Source organism: Dipodomys ordii, unplaced genomic scaffold, assembly GCF_000151885.1.
Source record: "Dipodomys ordii isolate 6190 unplaced genomic scaffold, Dord_2.0 Scaffold123, whole genome shotgun sequence".
NCBI lineage: Eukaryota > Metazoa > Chordata > Mammalia > Rodentia > Heteromyidae > Dipodomys > Dipodomys ordii.
In genome coordinates, this window is record NW_012267339.1 from 646,231 (window position 1) to 665,823 (window position 19,593).

Genomic DNA, 19,593 nt, shown 5'->3' on the forward strand with positions numbered 1-19,593 from the left:
AAGGCCTAAGAAATCATTTGGTATATGATGGAGAGACATATACACTTCTCATCAGCTACTTGAGGCAATCTGCACTGATAATTCTGTATGGCGTTTGAGTGATACTATCAATAATAATCTTTAAATAATCTCTACCATAATAAAAGGGTCCACACCTATAGAGGATCCTCAGATGTCAGCCTACTAAGTTAGGATTATAAGGATCAGCCATTGGCTCCTGGCTTATTTAATTAGAAGTGATCAGGTAGGATTTAGATTTTATTAAGACTAAAGCTAAAACATATACATACATAAAGCCTGGAATACTTTCTTTTTTGGGGGTAGGGGGATCCAGTCGTGGGGCCTGAATCTGGGCCTGGGCACTGTCCTTCAGCTCTTCAGCTCAGGCTAGCACTCTACCACTTGAGCCACAGCACCACTTCCAGCTTTTTTCTTTTTGCTTATGTGGTGTTGAGAAATCGAACCCAGGGCCTCATGCATGCAAGGCAAGCACTCTACCACTGAGCCACCTTCCCAGCCCCGTCTGGCATATTTTCAAATTTACTTCAGCCCTAAAATGGGATCTCATATCTGAGATCAAACATTCGTTTTTGCTTTTTTGCCAGACCTGTGGCTTGAACTCAGGGCCTAGGCACTGTCCCTGAGCTTCTTTTGCTCAAGGCTAGTACTCTACTTGAGCCACAGTACTACTTTCAGCTTCTTCTGCTTATGGAGTACTGAGGAATCAAACCCAGGGCTTCCCTGCTTGCTAGACAAGCATTCTCTACCACTAAGCCACAATCCCAGGCTCTAAAATTGAACTTTTCTTTCTCTTCTCTCTCTTTTTGTCAGTTGTGGGACTTTAACTCTGGGCCTGAGTGCTGTTCCTGAGCTCAAGGTGAGTGCTCTATTACTTGAGCACTACCCCCAGTTTTCTGGTGGTTAACTGGAGATAAGAGTCTCACAGATGGTCCTGCCCAGGTTGGCTTTGAACTGCAATCCTCAGATCTAAGCCTCCTGAGTAACTAGGATTACAGGCATGAGCCATCAGCGTCAGCTACGATTAAACATTTTTTAATGTTTAAAGATCCTGAAAATATCCTTGTGTGTGCGTGTGTGTCTGTGTGTGTGTGCGCGCACATGCATATTCACACACATACATGCCAGGCCTAGGGCTTGAACTCAGGTCCTGGGTGCTGTTCTTGAGCTTTTTCACTCAAAGCTAGCATTCTGCCACTTGAGCTACAGTTCCATTTCTGGCTTTTGTTTTCTTTTTCCTTTTTTTTGCTAGTTAGTTAGAAATAAGGGTTTCATAGTGGGCTGGCTTCTAACTGCAATCCTCAGATCTCAGCTTCCTGAGTAGTTAAGATTACAGACATACGCCACCAATGCCTGACTCTGAAAATACTTTAAAAATATCTGAAAATGTTAGTGGGATTGTTTCTAGGCAAATTCTTTGTAAATCTAAGACGTAAAAGTACTCTATTAAATATATTTCCAACAGTCTATGACATAATAGCACCATATAATTCAATTTCCAGTAAACCATTATTTACTCATTTCCCCACTGTAACTGTATACATTAATGGCTAGAATGTTATTTTCATATTGATTTTAAAAAGATATTGCCCCTAGCTGCGTGCTGGTGGCTCACACCTGTAATCCTAGCTACCAGGAGGCTGAGATCCAAAGATCGCAGTTCAAAGCCAGCCTGGCAGGAAAGTCCATGCATGAGACTCTTATATCCAATAAATAACCAGAAAATGAGTAGTAGTGCTTTGGCTCAAGTAGCCTTGAACTAAAGAGATGAGGGACAGCACCCAGCCCAGAGTTCAAGCCCCACGACTGACGGAAAAAAAAAAAGACATTGTCCCTCTAAAACTCTAATCTCTTGATTCAAGTAAACTAAAATGTGGGTTTTTTGGTTTTTTTTTTTGGTACTGGTGCTGGGCTTGAACTCAGGGCCTGAGCTCTTTCACTCAAGACTAGCCTTCTACCACTTGAGCCATAGCCCCACTTCTGGCTTTTGGGGGGTAGTTAATGGGAGTGAAGACTCTCACAGACTTCTGCCCAGGATGTCTTTGAACAACAAATCTTAGATCTCAGCTTCCTGAGTAGCGAGGATTGCAGGTGTGAGCCACAGCACCTGGCTAAATGAGGCTATTTCTCTTTCTCTCTCAGACACAATAAAAATGTAATGTAAATATATATGTATATAAATAGAAATGTAAGGCTGTGTAAGATTTGTGTTTAAACTGTACAGTGTCCTTTTTTGTATAGTTAACACACTATTGGATGTGTCTTTAGATAGCCCTGTTCTGGTGGTATTTTCAATAGCCACTAACCTTGCCTGGTACAGTATGGGGGTTGTAAATTGGCATGGAAATTTAAGGTAAGTTCTTGTTGGTGCACAGCACAAATTAAGTTATATATGAGAACGGTAGTTTTTTTCATCTTCAGTTGTCTGACATAGCTTACACGAAATAATTGAAAAAAAAGTTGCAGTTGTTTTGTTGACATTCTGAATGATTCTAAGTAAATACAATTTTTTTATTAAAAATTTGTATATTCAAAAGACAAAATTTCTGGTTTTAAAATGCAATCCTCAGATCTGTCTTCTGAACAGCTAGGATTCACTGACATCTAGCTTATTCTTTTTTTTGGGGGGGGGGTCCAGTCGTGGGGCCTGAACTCTGGGCCTGGGCGCTGTCCCTCAGCATTTCAGCTCAAGGCTAGCACTCTACCACTTGAGCCACAGTGCCACTTCCGGCTTTTTTCTTTTTTCTTATGTGGTGCTGAGGAATCGAACCCAGGGCCTCATGCATGCAAGGCAAGCACTCTACTACTGAGCCACCTTCCCAGCCAAATAGCTTATTCTTTATTTTTTTTAAGTTTGGTATTTCTATACTTTTCCTCTTTGGTATATAAGATTATTGGGAGCTAGGTCGGGTGCCACATACTCTAGGAAGTAATTTAGAGCTTTTTACCCTTTGCTTTCTATGTGAGACACAGATCATCCTTGTTCACCTCTCTGGATGATGCAGTTGCCACCTTATAAGCAGAGAAAGAGATCAGCCCCACTAGATATCACTACTGGTACCTCGATCTTCCTGCCTTCAAAACAGTGAGAAATAGAACCGGGTACCAATGGCTCAGGTCTGTAATTCTTTTTTTTTTTGTCAGTGGTGGGGCCTGAATTCTGGGCCTGGGTGCTATTCCTGAGCTCTTCAGCTCAAGGTCTGCGCTCTACCACTTGAGCCACAGCACCACTTCTGGCTTTTTATAAGCTTAAGTGGTGCTGAGGAATCAAACCCAGGGCCTCATGCATGCAAGGCAAGCACTCTACTACTAAACTACCTTCCCAGCACTCAGGGCTATAATTCTAACTACTTAGGAGGGTGAGATAGGAGGATCAAGGTCCAATGCCAGCCAGGGTAGAAACATCCACAAGATTCCATCACCAAATAACCAGGAAAATGCCAGACTGGAGGTACAGATGAAAAAGTAGATCTCTTTCTCTCTGGAAAAAAAAAAGCTGAGCAAGAACACAAGCCCTGACTTCAAGCCCTCATATCAGTACAAGAAAGAAAGAAAGACAGACAGACAGACAGAAAGAAAGAAAGAAAGAAAGAAAGAAAGGAAGGAAAAGAAAAGAAAGAAAGGAAAGAAAGAAAGAAGAAAGGAAGAAAGGAAAGAAAGAACTTAAAAATAACAGCAGCACAAATGGACTAAGACCTAAGACAGCCTACTTTTAGGTCAGGAGCTCACTGTTACAAGGTAATAAAGTCGTAATTTCTACTTCTTAGGAAGTATATTATAAAGCAGTTTACCAATTGTTTCCCTCAACTTTTCAGAATACTTATTCTTACCTGGTCAGTTGGAAGTCTTGACAAGTAATCATACTACTTTAAACCTCGGAAACAGTACTAGGTCCTACAAATATCTGCTTTAAAAAATCATAGAAATATTCTCCAAAGAGAAGCTAAATAATATAAATGAGATATATCCAGTGATAACTTCAAGAGCTGGTATAGAAAGGAGTTAGGATGTGGCTCAGTGGTAGAATTTTGCCTATTAAATGCAAGGCCCTAAGTTCAAACCTAGTACCACTCCTCATGTCCCTCCCAAGAAACAACCAGCAGCAGCTACTTTTGGGGATAGAAGTTGTAGAACTTGTGCTCAGCATGTATGACATCCACAATCCAATTTCTAAGACCCAAACATGAAATTTTTAAAAGCTTTGCTGTATATAGTTTCACAACTGCCATTAGATAAATTATTTTCACTAACAAACATAATATATAAACAAGTTCTCTTCTCCACAGAATGACCTGAAGGTAACATACTCTTTTCTTGGGGGGGGGGTGCCTGGTCGTGAACTCTGGGCCTGGGCACTGTCCCTCAGCTCTTCAGCTCAAGGCTAGCACTCTACCACTTGAGCCACAGTGCCACTTCCAGCTTTTTTCTTTTGCTGATGTGGTGCTGAGGAATCGAACCCAGGGCCTCCGGCATGCAAAGCAAGAGCTCTACCACTGAGCCACCTTCCCAGCCCACATACTCTTTCCAATCATCTTCTGACACAATTAATGAACCCTCTCTTATGTTTACATAAAAGTACTACAAAAATGACAAACCACTATACAGTGTTAATGAGCCTAATTCTGGCTAGACTTCAAAAGTCCCTCAACAGCAAATACAGTACAGTATCCACACTTATTCATCCTCTCCACTTACTAGGTAAAACTTTAGTGAATATTTAAGTGAATTTATTTTTACTTTGTATATTTACAATGAATTCTGAGATAACTTTCTAGACTATTTGTATGAAACACAATAATAATCAAAGGAATTATGCTAAAAATGAATTTCTATAAACAGAAATAATCTTCAATATAGTATGAATCTAGAAAGTGCTTAAGTAAACCACTATATTAGCTATGCTGTGATGACTAAATTCTGAAACTAGAAGAAATGTTAACTTTGAATTAAGAAACAAATTCAATAATAGATGTCTGGGAAATAGCACTGTGGCTCAAGTGGTAGAATGCTAGCCTTGAGCAAAAGAAGCTCAGAGACGTCACCCAGGCCCAGAGTTCAAGCCCCAGGACCAGTAAAATAATAGTAATAATAGTAAACAAAAACCCCAAATTATTTTCAAGAAAATGTGGTATATGTACACAATGGAATTAAATGCTTCCATTAGAAAGAATGACATTGCCTCATTTGTAAAGAAATGGAAAGACTTGTAAAAAAAATTATATTAAGTAAAGTAAGCCAGACCCAAAGAAATATAGGCTGGGTGGTTCCCCTCATTTGTAATAACTAGAATATGTCTATAAATCTACAAGTTAATCCAATTGATAGTAAAAGACAAATAATTATACTTGGACATGACTAATTAAACAGCACTCTAAGCATAGCACAGTGAGAACAAAAGAGGGGATCACAATGGCTCTAGGGCTATATGCCTATGACCACACAAACTGATGTTTATTGAAATGAACTCCAAGAAATGAAAACAAGAGGTTTTTTTATTGTACTCTTTAGTCATTTCTTTTTCTTTCTGTCTTTCCTTTGGTTTATTCCCTGTTGCCACTTTGATTTATATATTCTTTGTCTTGTATGTAAGTTCATCTGATCTGGGGAGGAGAATCACAGAAATGGTGGAACAAAGGGTGAACCAATTCAACAGTGATACTAAGTAGACACTATGTTGGAAATGAACTTTACAACTAGGGGGGAAGGTGGGCCTGGGGTGGGGAAGTATGAGAAAATGAGGGAGGGGATAAGACTGTTCAAAAGATATGTACTCATTATCTTACTTATGTAACTATAATCCTTCTGTACATCACCTTTACAATAAAATTTAAATTAAAAATAATAGACGGCTGAATTATTATACTTTAATCCTTTCTAATGAATAGGCATAGACTATACCACAACAGAAGTACCTGGTATTCTTTGAATAATTAATAGTATATACAATAATGACAGTCAAAATTACTATTTAATATATACCAACCACTGTTGTAGAACTTTATATTAACTGATTTCTCATCAAAACCTAATTGTAATTCTAATTTTGCAACGGAGGAATTAAAAATGAGGGTCAATTCCCAGTGATTCTTAGGTGACCCTGCCTCTACTTCAAACACAGTATATTCAGTCTTCCACTTACAGATTCTCTTGGAGTTTACATTTCAAAACTATGGACATCCTCTAACCTCATCTAAAATGGCTACATCCTTATTCTTCACTTAAGAATGTTTATATGCAATAGCTCATAAGATTACCTAAAAGCTAACTTCAAAATTTACTAAATCATTAATACTGTTTAAATGTTTTACACAGGATTCTTGGTATGCTAAATAAGTTATCAGATCCAATAATTTGTTTTACATTTCTTTTCTTTTTGCCAAAGCCAGTGTAGGTTACTCAATTTCATACTAGGTGAAAATCAGAATGGTATGAGATTAAACATAATATACCACATGGATCAAAGAAGTTAACATCTTTTTTCTCCATATATTATGACCTAGAAATACTTGAGACACTAAAAGTTTACAGAAACAGAACACAGAAAGGGGGCTGGGGAAGGTGGCTCAGTGGTAGAGTGCTTCCCTTTCACGCATGAGGCCCTGGGTTCGATTCCTTAGCACCACATAAGCAAAAAGAAAAAAGCTGGAGGTGGTGCTGTGGCTCAAGTGGTAGAGCACTAGCCTTGAGCTGAAGAGCTGAGGGACAGTACCCAGGCCCCGCGACCGGACCGCCCCCCCCCCCAAAAAAAAAGAACACGGAAAGATTATCCACAATTTAACTAATACTCTATTCCAGTACATTCTGAGCCTGGAATTCAAAGTCTGTATTCAGTTTTTTTTGTTGTTGTTGTTGAGTATGCCCTGATCTGATTCTCTGATTATTCTTTTCATTATTATCATGACATTGTGAGCTCTAAGAACTTCTGTGATCAGGAGTGGAATGAAGAATATACACAATCCTAAAGTGGCAAAACTTAAGAGGAAAATGCACCACTGGATCCATATCAATCTCCAAACAATAATAAATATTATACAAAAAAATAAGAAAATAAAATTGCTTTAAAAACAGATTTAAAGACTACAAAGTTCTCTAAATACTTTTCATCACAATCTAAATGTACTCTACATATAAATTTTTCAAAGCTCACTAGTGGATAATAGCACCATAAAGAAATAAATTATGAAAATATGGAGACACATTAAAACTGCTCAGCCTGGAAAACAAGCAAGAATATTTGATTTTTTATCAAATAAAAGGATAATTTAAATGTACAAGTTAAAAGCTTATCTGATGTCAATTTATTCTTTTCAATCCTATTGTTCATTCTAGGATTGTTTCACATTAATTCTGTAAGAATGATTACCAACACTAACTATACTAATTTATGCTAGTCTTTCTTCATTTATCCTCCCTTATAGTAAAATAAAAACAGATTCCTCTTCAATAAAATAAGGACTGAACTATGCATGTCTATAATCCCAGAACTTGGAAGTCTGTGGAGAGGAGGATCATAAGCATGGGTTATATAGCGAGACAAAAAAAAAAAAAGAGGACTGATATTGAAATCATTTTGACCACAATAAAATAAGCATAGCACCAAAACTATGCCTTGTACAAGAAGAGCAATCCTCATTTTTCATAACACTGAAGAGGATGAAGTAAACCAAAAAGCAGTCTTACCTTTAGTGTGACATCACAGAGTTCTCCATTTTCATAAAATCGAAGAAGAGAACTATGAAAATCTTTCCAAGCTTCATTTGCTTCAAAGACAAAGGAGTCTTCACCACCACAATCACTAACTGAAGACCTGTTCTTTATTTGCTGGTGTTGCTGCCTTTTCCCCTTTGGGCAGTGATTCCTAGATTGTTTCCCATTCATAGATTCTGAAGCCATTTGCAAGACTATTCTTTTAATATAGGTCTTTCCTCAAGAATCCCATTTATTCTTTTATAAACAGTTGCGAAGACAGAAGGCAGATGTAGCCACTAAACTTTATTTTTTAAAATTCCCTCAATTGCCATTGTATAGTTTGCTGAAATTGAAAAATAACAAAACACATAAAGACAAACCCAAAGGGAGAAAAATCATTAGTAACTATAACTAATACAATTTATGCATAATCAATCATTACTGGGGAAAAAACTTTGTAGTTTTTAATGCTAAACATCACTTCATTATTATTTATAAAAACAATTCCTTTCAAATGTAATATGAAAAATCCAAAAGCACATAACTTTTGAAGTACAGAATGTACTGTCTTCAAAAACAGAGTATGGCGGGGAGCTGGTGGCTCACATCTGTAATCCTAACTATTCAGGAAGCTGAGATCTGAGGTCACAGTTCAAAGCCAGCCTGGGCAGGAACGTCCATGAGACTCTTATCTCCAATAAACCACCAGAAAACCTGGAAGTGGTGCTGAGGCTTAAGTGATAGAGCACTAGCCTTGAGCTGAAGAACTCAGGACTCAAGCCCAGAGCTCAAACCCAATGACTGATAAACAAAAACAAAAACAAGAGTATGAACCGAAGTTCAGGAACTTTATTCAGTGATACAAGGGAAAAGCCAACCTTTGGGGTTATTCTTAATGAATTAAGAGTTATGCTAGATTCTGAAGTTATTATGGTTCTACCACTTACAAACTATGTAACTCTAAGCCAACAATGGCCAGCTTATACCTCACTTATCCAATGCAAACAGGAGGGTTTTTTTCTTCTTTGTCTTGTTTGTTCAAGTATCTGTCTTTGGAAGGGTAAGGGGGGCACAGGAATGGAGGGACAAAGAGTGAACAAATGCAGCAATAGACACTATGTTGAAATTAGACACTATGCTGTAGGTCAGAACAGAGGGAAATAGTGAGAGAGCAAAGGAAGGAAGGGGTGCCATTGTCCAAAAAGAGATGTACTCACTACATGACTTATGAAAATGTATGCCCTCAGTACATCACCATTATAATAATAATCTTAAAATATTTAATAAAAATCAAAAAAACTCACTTATTTCTTCTTGGAGATAAAGATAACCCTTACAGAAGTATTTCAAGCATTAAAAATATTGTACAGCTAGGTATAGGAACTTCTGCATATAACACAAGGACCTGATTTTGTGTTTTCACATAGAACTTAGTATTATTTACATGTAAAGTCATCATAATTTCATTATCAATCATATTTAATAAATATCTGCACTATCCATATGGCATGCTACAATTCTAGTTTGGAGACAAAAGCAAAGATTTTAAGTAAAACTGCCTATTTCATCACTTACAAGTTGTATTATCTTCTTTTGAAGACTTACTAACACCTAGTTTCTTCATCTATCTACAAACAAGGATACTTATCCAATCATAGAATTATCCTCACAAAATGTGTGAAATAATGTATTTGAAAGCACCTATAAAACTATATATTGCAAACAGAAACAAAACCAATAACTATAAACCACACTACAAATACTAGCATTATGAATGGAAAGCTTTGAATGTGACACAATCTTAAAAATTATAAATACTGAAGGGGAAATTAAAAATACTATAACCAGAACTTCAGCTGTATTTGTGTCCTTTATTGTTAATCTCTTTACCTAACATAGACAGAAAATTATATTTAAGAATTTTTATTTTATAAATGCAAACTGAATTCGATAACACATTGAAATACTATGATCAGGGATGCAAGGATGATTCAACAAATGTAATAAATTAAAAGGCATAATACAGCATATAAACAGGATCAAGAACAAAAATAACATTATCATATTAATAGATGTAGGAAAATCCTTTGACAAAAGTCCATTATCTTTTTTTTTTTAAACCAGTCCTGGGGCTTAAACTCAGGGCCTGGGTGCTGTCCCTAAGTTTCTTTGTGCTCAAGGCTCGCGCTCTACCACTTTGAGCCACAGTGACACTTCTGACTTTTTCTCTGTTTAAGTGGGAGATAAGAGTGCCATGCACTTTCCTGCCCAGCTTGGCTTCGAACCACAATCCTCAGATTTCAGCCTCCTGAGTAGCTTACAAACTTGAGCCACTAGTGCCCAGCCAAGCATCTTTTTTTTTTTTTTAATGATAAAAGCTCTGAAGAAACTAGTAGCAGAGGAAATGTACCTCAATATAATAAAGGGCACACATGACAAACCCATAGCCAACATCGTAGGGAAAACTGGAAATCATTTCCAGGAACAAGATACTAGTGTCCCTATACTTATTACTCACATTTGCAGATGATATGATACTCTTGTGGCTCTAGCACAAAAACAGACATGCAGACCAAAGGAACTGCGCCACTTCTGGTTTTCTGGTGGTTTATTGGAGATAAAGAGTCTCATGGACTTTCCTGTCCGAGCTGGCTTTGAACCATGATCCTCAGATCTCAGCCTCCTGAGTAGCTAGGATTACAGGCATGAGCCATCAGCACCCGGCAAAGGTATTTTTTTTTTTTTGAGAAAAGACAGCCTCTTCAACAAATGAAGCTGAGAAAACAAGACTATCTGCATATAGAAGACTAAGACTAGACCCTTACCTTTTACCCTGTGTAAAAATCAACTCCAAGTGGATCAAGAATCAATGGAAGACCTGAACCTTAAAATTCCTACAGGAAAACTTAAGAAAAACTTTGGAAGATATAAGCATAGATAACTATTTTCTGAATACCTCTGCATATAACAGCAAGAATGGATAAATGGAGCTGCCTCAAATTTAAAACTTTACACATATGCTGGGTGCCATGGGCTCACATCTATAATCCTAGCTACTCAGGGGGCTGAAATCTGAGTATTGAAGTCCAAACAGAAAAGTCCATGAGACTTTATTTCCAAATTAGCCAAAAGAAAAGGAGCTGTGGCCAGGCGCTGGTGGCTCACACCTGTAATCCTAGCTACTCAGGAGGCTGAGATCAAAGGACCGAAATTCCAAGCTAGTCCAGGCAGGATAGTCCACAAGACTCTTATCTCCAATAAACCACCAGAAAACCAGAAGTGGCGCTGTGGCTCAAGTTGTGGAGTATTCGCCTTGAGCTGAAGAGTTGAATTACAGCGCCCAGACCCAGAGTTCAAGCCCCACAATCAACAACAACAACAAAAAAGGAGCTGTGGCTCAAATGACAAAATACTAAACTGGAATAAAAAGAGGTTAGTGCCCAGGCCCTGAGTTCAAGCCTAGAACCAGCGCACACACAAAAACAGTTTCTACACATCAAAATAAATGATTACAAGAATCAAGTTACTATTTACAGAATGGGAGAAGATCTTCTCTAGCTATGCAATAGATAAAGGATTAATATCCAAAGTATAAGAACTCAAAAATTTAAACAACAAAAAAGAATACAATTAATAAACTGGTAAACAAATTAAAGACATTTCTCAGTACAAATGGCTAATCCTTAACATTCTGAGTCATGAAGGAAATTCAAGTCAAAACTACACTAAGAGACTGGAAGTGTGGTTTCAGTGTTAGAATAGCAGCTCTGAGTGAAAAAGCCTTGTGAGAGTTTAAATTTCAGCACAGATGCAAAAACAAAAAATCTGTACTAGGATTCCATCTCATCCCAATCAGAATGGCCATCATTAAGAAAACAAACAAAGCCAGGCGCCGGTGGCTCACGCCTGTAATCCTAGCTACTCAGGAGGCTGAGATCTGAGGATCGCGGTTCAAAGCCAGCCCGGGCAGGAGAGACCGTGAGACTCCTATCTCCAATAAACCACCAGAAAACCGGAAGTGGCGCTGTAGCTCAAGTGGTAGAGCGCTCGCCTTGAGCTGAAGGGCTGAGGGACAGCGCCCAGGCCCAGAGTTCAAGCCCCACGGCCGACCAAAAAAAAAAAAATGCTAGCAAGGATGTGGAGATGAAAAAGGAACCCTTATACATTATTGGCAGGAATGTAAACTAGTGCTACTATAGAAATCAGTATATAGTATCAAATAGCTAAAAATAACATACCTTATCACCACTCAGGGAGTATAAATCAAAAAAAAAAAAAAACCCAGGACAGATATATGTACACTCAGGGAGACTGCAGTACTATTCACAATAGCGAAGTTGTGGATCAACCTAGATGCCCAGCAAAACTGATGAATAAAAATATGTGGTGCATATATACGCAATGGAGTATTGTTCATCCATAAAGAAAAGTGAAATTATATTTGAAAGCAAATGGATATAAATGTAATCATCACCTGATGTGGAAGAAATAATTTGTATTGTCAAAGCTCATAGAATTCACAAACTTTATAGACCAAGATAATGACAATTTGCCTTGTTAAGGTTAAAATGTGTCTGTGACTTTAAGTATCACTATTCCACAATACTGTGAAATATGTGAAATTTATGTAATCAACTAGTCTCAATTTTTTTTTTAAAAAGTGAGAGAAGGGATGGGTTAGGAGCAATAGGTGACAATGTTGTCAGATACTCATATAGTTTTGTAGAATGGAAACTTCTTTGTACAACTACTTAAAGATACAATAATAAAAAATGTAAAAAAAAAAGCAAATAGATAGAACTGAAGATCATCATGTCAACTAAATTAAGCTAACTCAAAAGGTCAAATATCATGTGTTTGCAAATATTGAGAGTCTAGATATAAAATAATGATGATGAAGGTGATACTAATAATAACCTGAGTGTAAAAGGGAGACTAATTTGGGGGGAGGGGAATGAACAGTAAAAGAAAGGTTACTAGTGAGTGAAGAAGATAGAAGTTCCTTCTCTCTATATATGTATATATATGAACACATATAGATTTGCATATGTGTATGTGTATACACACATATATACCATGAATAATGAAGTCCACCAAATTCTGTCTGGATAAAGGAAAAGGGAAAAGGGAGGTTAACGGAATATATAAAAAGAGGAACATAACAGAAGAGGTGAACATGTTGAAAATGCACTGTATACATCTAGGAATTATCACAATGAAACCCTTTGTACTATGAATGTATAATGGAAAAAACCTGTTGGACATAATTTAGTTCCTGGGCTATAGTTTACTGATACCTGTGAAAAAATTTAAATATAAATGGATAAACACCCCAAATTAGAGACAGAGGCTCACTAATACTATTCAGCAATATAACAACAAAAGAACAAATTAATGAAACATCTAATAATTTGAACAGAACTCAAAGTATGTTGAAAAATGAAAATTGTAACATGAGATTACACATAAGTAATCCTCTTATCATAGTTCATTTTCCATGGTTTCAACTGCCCACAATACACCTTTGCTCAAAAATATTAGTTGAAAAATTGAGAAATAAACAAGTCATATGTTTAAACTCTATGCCATCCTAAATTTAAGTCATGTTTAAATTCTATGCCTTCCTAAGTAACATGATAAAACTTTGTGCAATCCTGCTACATCCAACCCAGGATGTGAATCATACCCTTGTTTCAGTTTTACTACTCTGTAGATGTAACCCATCTGTTAGGCACTTATTAGTATCTGTCTTGGTTATTAGACTATTGAGATACCGCAGTGTTCATATTCCAGGTAACCCTACATAGTGGTCTAATGCTATGTCACAATACCTACATCAGTCACCTCACTTATTATCTCACATCATCATTAGAGTATGGTACAATAACATTTTGTGAGAAAGGATGAGATCACATACTTTATTATAGTATAATTATTCTATGATTATTATTTTCTTACTGTGTCTAATTTTTAAATTATATTCCATCGTAAGTATATATATTATACAATATACAACATATACAGAATATATACAATATATACAGAATTTGATATAAACTAATTTTCAGGTGTCCACTGAGCATCCTGAAATGTATCTCCTATGGCTAAAGAAAACTTAGAGAGATGGAAAACAGGTTACTAGTTTTCTGAGATCAGCGAAGGATGAAGAGAAGTGTGGTTGTAGCCATAAATGGGCAGTACAAGTGATTATTTTTGATGGGATGCTACTGTATCACTACTGTAGTAGTCACATAAATCTACATATCATACATAAGTACACAAATAAGTGAACAAAAATTAGGTAAAATGGGCTAGGTGCCACTGATTCATGCCTGTAATCCTAGCTACTGAGGAGGCTGAGATCTGAAGATCATGGTTCAAAGCCAGCACAGATAGGAGAGTCTGTTAGACTCTTATTTCCAATAAACCACCAAAAAGCTAGAAGCAAAACTGTGGCTCATATAGGAGAGCATTGGCTCTGAGCCAAAGAGCTCAGGGACAGCACTGAGGACCTGAGTGCAAGCCCCAGGACTACCACAAAAAACCAAAACAACAAAAAACTCAAGTGAAATATGAGTAAGATAGACATAATGACCAGTATAAATTTCCTATGTAAGATGTTATCACTGTGGGGAACTGACTATTTACTACTGCAATTACAATGACCTTAAATTTTTTAAAATAAAAATAAATTGGAAGGAAAAAAACGCACCAAATCTTAGCTACAAGCTGTATACAAGATTACCTTCTCACCACCACCTTTTCCTGGGTAGTACTGAAGACTGGGTGCAGAGCCTTGTACGTGGTAAACAGGAAGTCACATTCTCTGTTTTGTTTTTTGTTTTCTTTTTTGTGTTTTTTTTTTTTTTTGGAGATAGGGTCCACTCTGCTTAAGCCAGCATGTACCACAATCTCCTTAGTTACACTTCTTGCCACAGCTAGTATGTCAGATATACTAATATACATACCAACACATCAGCTTTTTCTATTGAGATTAGGATCCCACAAACTTCTTGCCCAGGTTAGCCTTATACTGCAGTCCTCCCAATCTGAGCCTCCAAAGAAGCTAGATTTACAGGTGTGAGCCACTGTATCTGAAAAGAAAAAAAAAGGGACAGTGGATGAGTGGACCAAGAAAATATAGTACAAATACAATGGAATTTTACTCATCTATTAGAATGAGTAATATTGTTATTTGCAGGGAAATGGATGGACCTAGAACAAATCATGTTAAGTAAAGCAAGCCAGGCTCAGACATCAGATGCTTTCCCTCATATGTGGAAACTTGATCTAAAATACATTTAGGCATAACAGCATATTCAGAGTTCAATGCATTTATACACAAATAGACTAAAGGAGGGAGAACAAATCCAACAGTGTAACTCCTCTGAACAACTAGTATACTATTTATCAAAATGAATACCAGAAAGTAGAAATACAATGGGGAGAGGATAAAGGGGAGCACAGGAATGGAGGGAGAAAGGGTGGGCAAATGTCATTATATTCAATGTATATTATATGAAAAATGAACTATACAATTTGAGGGTAGGGATGAGGGGGGAAATGAGGAAGAATAAAGGAAGGAAGGTGATATGGACCAAGAGCATTGTGGTCCTCATAACCTGGCATGGAATTGTAACCTCTGCCCAACTACTTAATAAAAAAAAAATTCTTATGTTGGGTGCTGGTGGCTCATGCCTATAATCCTAGCTACTAAAGGAGGCTGAGATCTGAGGATCATGGTTTGAAGCCAGCCAGTCTTCATGAGACTCTTATTTCCAATTAACTAATCAAAAACTGGAAGTGGCACTGTGGAGCAAAGTAGTAGACACTACCCTTTGAGCAAAAGAACTCAGGGACAGCACTCAGTCCCTTAGTTCAAGCCCCACAACCACCACCAACAACAATGAATCCTTTTTAACTGCAGTAACAAAAAAGTAAAGAAAGGTTAAACATAAGAGACAAAATAATGTTAACAGTAATTTTTAAGTGATTATCAAACAACACAGACTTTAGGGTAAATAAAGTGATGAATTACTATATAAATCTGGATATTGGCTGGGCATGGTGGCACATGGCTATAATCTCAGCCCCCCAGAGGTGGAGGCAGCAGGATCAGAAGTTCAAGACTACTTGGTTTCCATAGCTAGATGCTGATTCACAAAGCCAAAAAAAAAAAAATCAGAACATTACCAAGAGAAAAACACACATGAAAAAAACTTCATGACAATGAATTTGGCAGTGGTTTCTTATTTATGACACCAAAATTTCAAGCAAAAGTATACACTGGGACCTCAAATTTTCACACTTCAAAAGAGCAAAAGAAACAACAAAGTAAAAATGCAAATGAACTGGATATCAGTGGCTCATGCCTGTAATCCTAGCTACTCAGGAGGCTGAGATCTGAGGATAACAGTTTTAAGCAAGCCTAGGCAGGAAAGTCCATTAATCACCAGAAAACCAGAATGGCACTGTGGCTCAAAGTGATAGAGTGCACTAGACTTGAACAAAAAGAGCTCAGGGATAGTGTTCAGGTCCTGAGTTCAAGCTCTACTACTGATCCTCCCAAAAAGGCAGATGAAAACATGGGAGAAAATAGTATTTGCAAACCATGTGTGATGAGTTAATATTCAGACATATAAATGATTTCTAGAATTCAGGACTGGAGGTTTAGCAAGAGAATATTTCAACAGAGAGGATATGTTGTTCAGTGGTGTATAATCCCCAGCACCACCCAAGTAAAATTTCCTACAATAACATAATAACAGTAATAGTCACATGATTCTCTAAAGATGATATGCAAATGATCAACAAGTATAGGAAACAATACTCTATATGACTAATCATGAGGGAAAAACAAAGACCAAAACATCCAATGGATGGATGAAAGGGAAGGAGGAAAAGAAGCAAGCACATATGAGCAAGCATGTACAAAGGTATGAAATAATCCCACTGTTTATGGGAATGTAAAATAATTTCTCTCAAAAATTACAGTACCAGCTTAGCAAGTACAAGGCAGAGTTCAAACTGCAGAACCACTAAAAGAGAGGGAAGTAACACTAAAAGTGGTAGTGGGGTTTGAATTAAGGTCGTTAGCTCTCACTGGGCTTTTTTTCACTCAGAATTAGTACTCTACCACTTGTGCACACCTCTACTTCTAGATTTTTGTGGTTAACTGAAAATAAAGAGTTTCGTGGGTTTGTCTGCCCAGGTAGGTTTCAAACCTCAATTCTCAGATTTCAGCCTCCCGGGAAACTAGGATTATACTAGTGCCCAGCCTCTTTGTTGATTTGTAACATAAAGTTAGAGGAAGGGAAAAGGAGATGGAAAGACTACTTATTAAACTGCTATGTACAGTATACTCTGCCAGAAGTCTACATATGCTCTTTCATTTAGCCATAGCATTACAGATGGCCTGAACATCCTTGACTTGCCCAAGGTCATACAGCAAGAAAGGGTAGGAACTAGAGTTTCAATCCAGCTGAATAAGCCCATTCTTTTTCTACTGTAGCACAGACTTCATTATTCAGTTTTTATCAAATAAATGTGCACTCTTTGTGAGTGAATGTCAAGACTCAGCTTAAATAATACTTCTTTTATGAAGCCTTCCCCAGTTCTCCCAATGACATTATGGTCTTTCATTTCTGTGAATCTCTATACATCCAATTCTTTTGTATTTTAGACTATGAACTCTTTCAGAAGGCTATGGTAGCAGGGCTTTTTGTTTTTGTGGGAAAAACAAGGAAGGGGGAATACTCAAGAATAAATATACATGTACTCTTAAGATATGTACTGGCTGGGTGCCAGTGGCTCATGCCTGTAATCCTAGCTACTCAAGAGGCTGAGATCTGAGGATCGAGGTTCAAAGCCAGCCCGGGCAGGAAGTCTGTGAAACTATTATCTTCAATAATCCACCAGAAACCAGAAGTGGTACTGTGGCTCAAGTAGTAGAGCACTAGTCTTGAGCTGAAGAGTTGAGGGGCAGCACTCAGGCACAGTTCAAACCCCACAACCACCACCACCAATACAAAGATCTATACTAAAATACACATCCAGCTAAGGAGACTACACTTACTATACTTTAACAATATATATGTATTTGCCTACAATTAACCTGGGCCATGAGTGGTTGGATAAACATTCAGGTCCTGGTGCTTGAACTCAGAGCCTGGGCACTATTCCTTAACTTTTTTGCTTAAGGCTAGCACCATACTACTTGAACCACAGCTGTACTTCATGCTCTTTTCGTGGTTAATTGGACATAAGAGTCTCATGGACTTTCCTGCAAGGGCTGGCTTTGAGCTGTGATCCTCAGCTCTCAGTCACCTGAGTAGCTAGGACTACCAAGGTGAACCAAGGGCAACAGGCAAATAAATACCATTATTTGTTGTTTCCTGATTTTATATAAAAACAGGGTCAAATCTTCATTGTTGATTAGAAAGGTGAGTACACTTACTACATTTGTCATATTATAACTAAATATCTGAAAATTATCAAGAATCACTATCTCAAGCCAAGTGCTGGTTGCTCACACCTGTAATCCTAGCTACTCAGGAGGCTAAGATCTAAGGATCACAGATCACAGCCGGCCTAGGCAAAAAAGTCTCACATGTGAGACTTTTATCTCCAAAAACTACTCAAAAAAAACATGAAAAGTGGTGCTCTGGTTCAAGTGGTAGAGCACTAGCCTTGAGCTGAAGAGTTGAGGGACAGCACCCAAGCCCAGAACTCCTATCCAGTAGCCAGGGCCCAAAGCTCAAGGCTCAGGACCAGCAAAAAAGAAAAGAAAAAGAAAAGAATCACTATCTTGGGCAGGGAAGGTGGCTCAGTGGTAGAGTGCTTGCCTTGCATGCATGAGGCCCTGGGTTCAATTCCTTAGCACCACTTAAACAGAAAAAGCTGGAAGTGGCACTATGGCTCAAGTGGTAGAGCGCTAGCCTTGAGCTGAAGAGTTGAGGGACAGCACCCAAGCCCAGAGTTAAGGCCCATGACCAACACACACACACACACACCACACATACACACACACACACTCTCTCTCTCTCTCATCTTTAAATGTTAATTTAACTGCATAAGGTTCAAAGCAATTATATTTTTCCTCATATCAAATGACTCCAGCTCTTGTCCAGACTTTGTTAATTACTATTCTTCCAAAATTATTATTTGTCAGAATGCTGACTATAAGAAAAAGACACTATGTTTGTTCTTAGCCAAAAGAACAGCATACTGATCCTATATTATTGGTCCATTCCTATGATTCCTTGAAATTTACTATATAGCCTACTTTGGCCTAGAAATCACAGTCCTGTTTCTGCAACCACAGTGCTGGCATTTCAGGGATGCAGCCATACCTGGTTTTTAAATTATTCATTTGTATAAAATTATTTTTATATTTGAAGTTAGATTTGTACAAGAAGCAAGAACTCCAAAAATATCTAAATCAGACTGGGGGCGGGGAGTTACTAATGGAAGAAAAGCATGTAAATAGAAGAGGATGGGAGGGTGAATATTACTGAAGTACTTTATAAACATGCATGAAAATAAAACAGTGAAGCTGGGCACTGGTGGCTCACGCCCATAATCCTAGCTATTGACTCTAAAGATTGTAGTTCCAAGCCAGCCACAGCAGACAAATCCATAAGATCTCCAACGAACCAGCAAAAATTGGGAAGTGGAGGAATGACTCAGGTGGTAGAGCACCAGTACTCCATGGAAAAAGCCAAGCAAGAGCAGACTACCCTTAGTTTAAGCCTCAGTACCAGCATAAAAAAAAAAATTGAAAATCGGGCTGGGAAGTTGGCTCAGTGGTAGAGCGCTTGCCTTGCATGCCTGAGGCCCTGGGTTCGATTCCTCAGCACCACATAAGCAAAAGAAAAAAGAAAAAAA

General features: G+C 37.8%; 1 protein-coding gene across 2 annotated transcripts in view; it reads right to left on the reverse strand.

Annotated features, from left to right (window-relative positions):
• The window catches only part of Klhl8 (kelch-like family member 8), a 52,181-nt gene that overhangs the window by 26,036 nt on the left and 6,552 nt on the right, over nt 1-19,593 (reverse strand). For both annotated transcript variants that reach the window (XM_013029852.1, XM_013029853.1), the window contains exons 2-3: nt 14,676-14,801; nt 7,699-8,050 (exon numbers count right to left, since the gene is read on the reverse strand). In XM_013029852.1, the coding sequence (XP_012885306.1) occupies nt 7,699-7,911 (213 nt within the window). In that variant the 5' untranslated portion in view covers nt 7,912-8,050; nt 14,676-14,801. The remainder of the gene's footprint in view (nt 1-7,698; nt 8,051-14,675; nt 14,802-19,593) is intronic.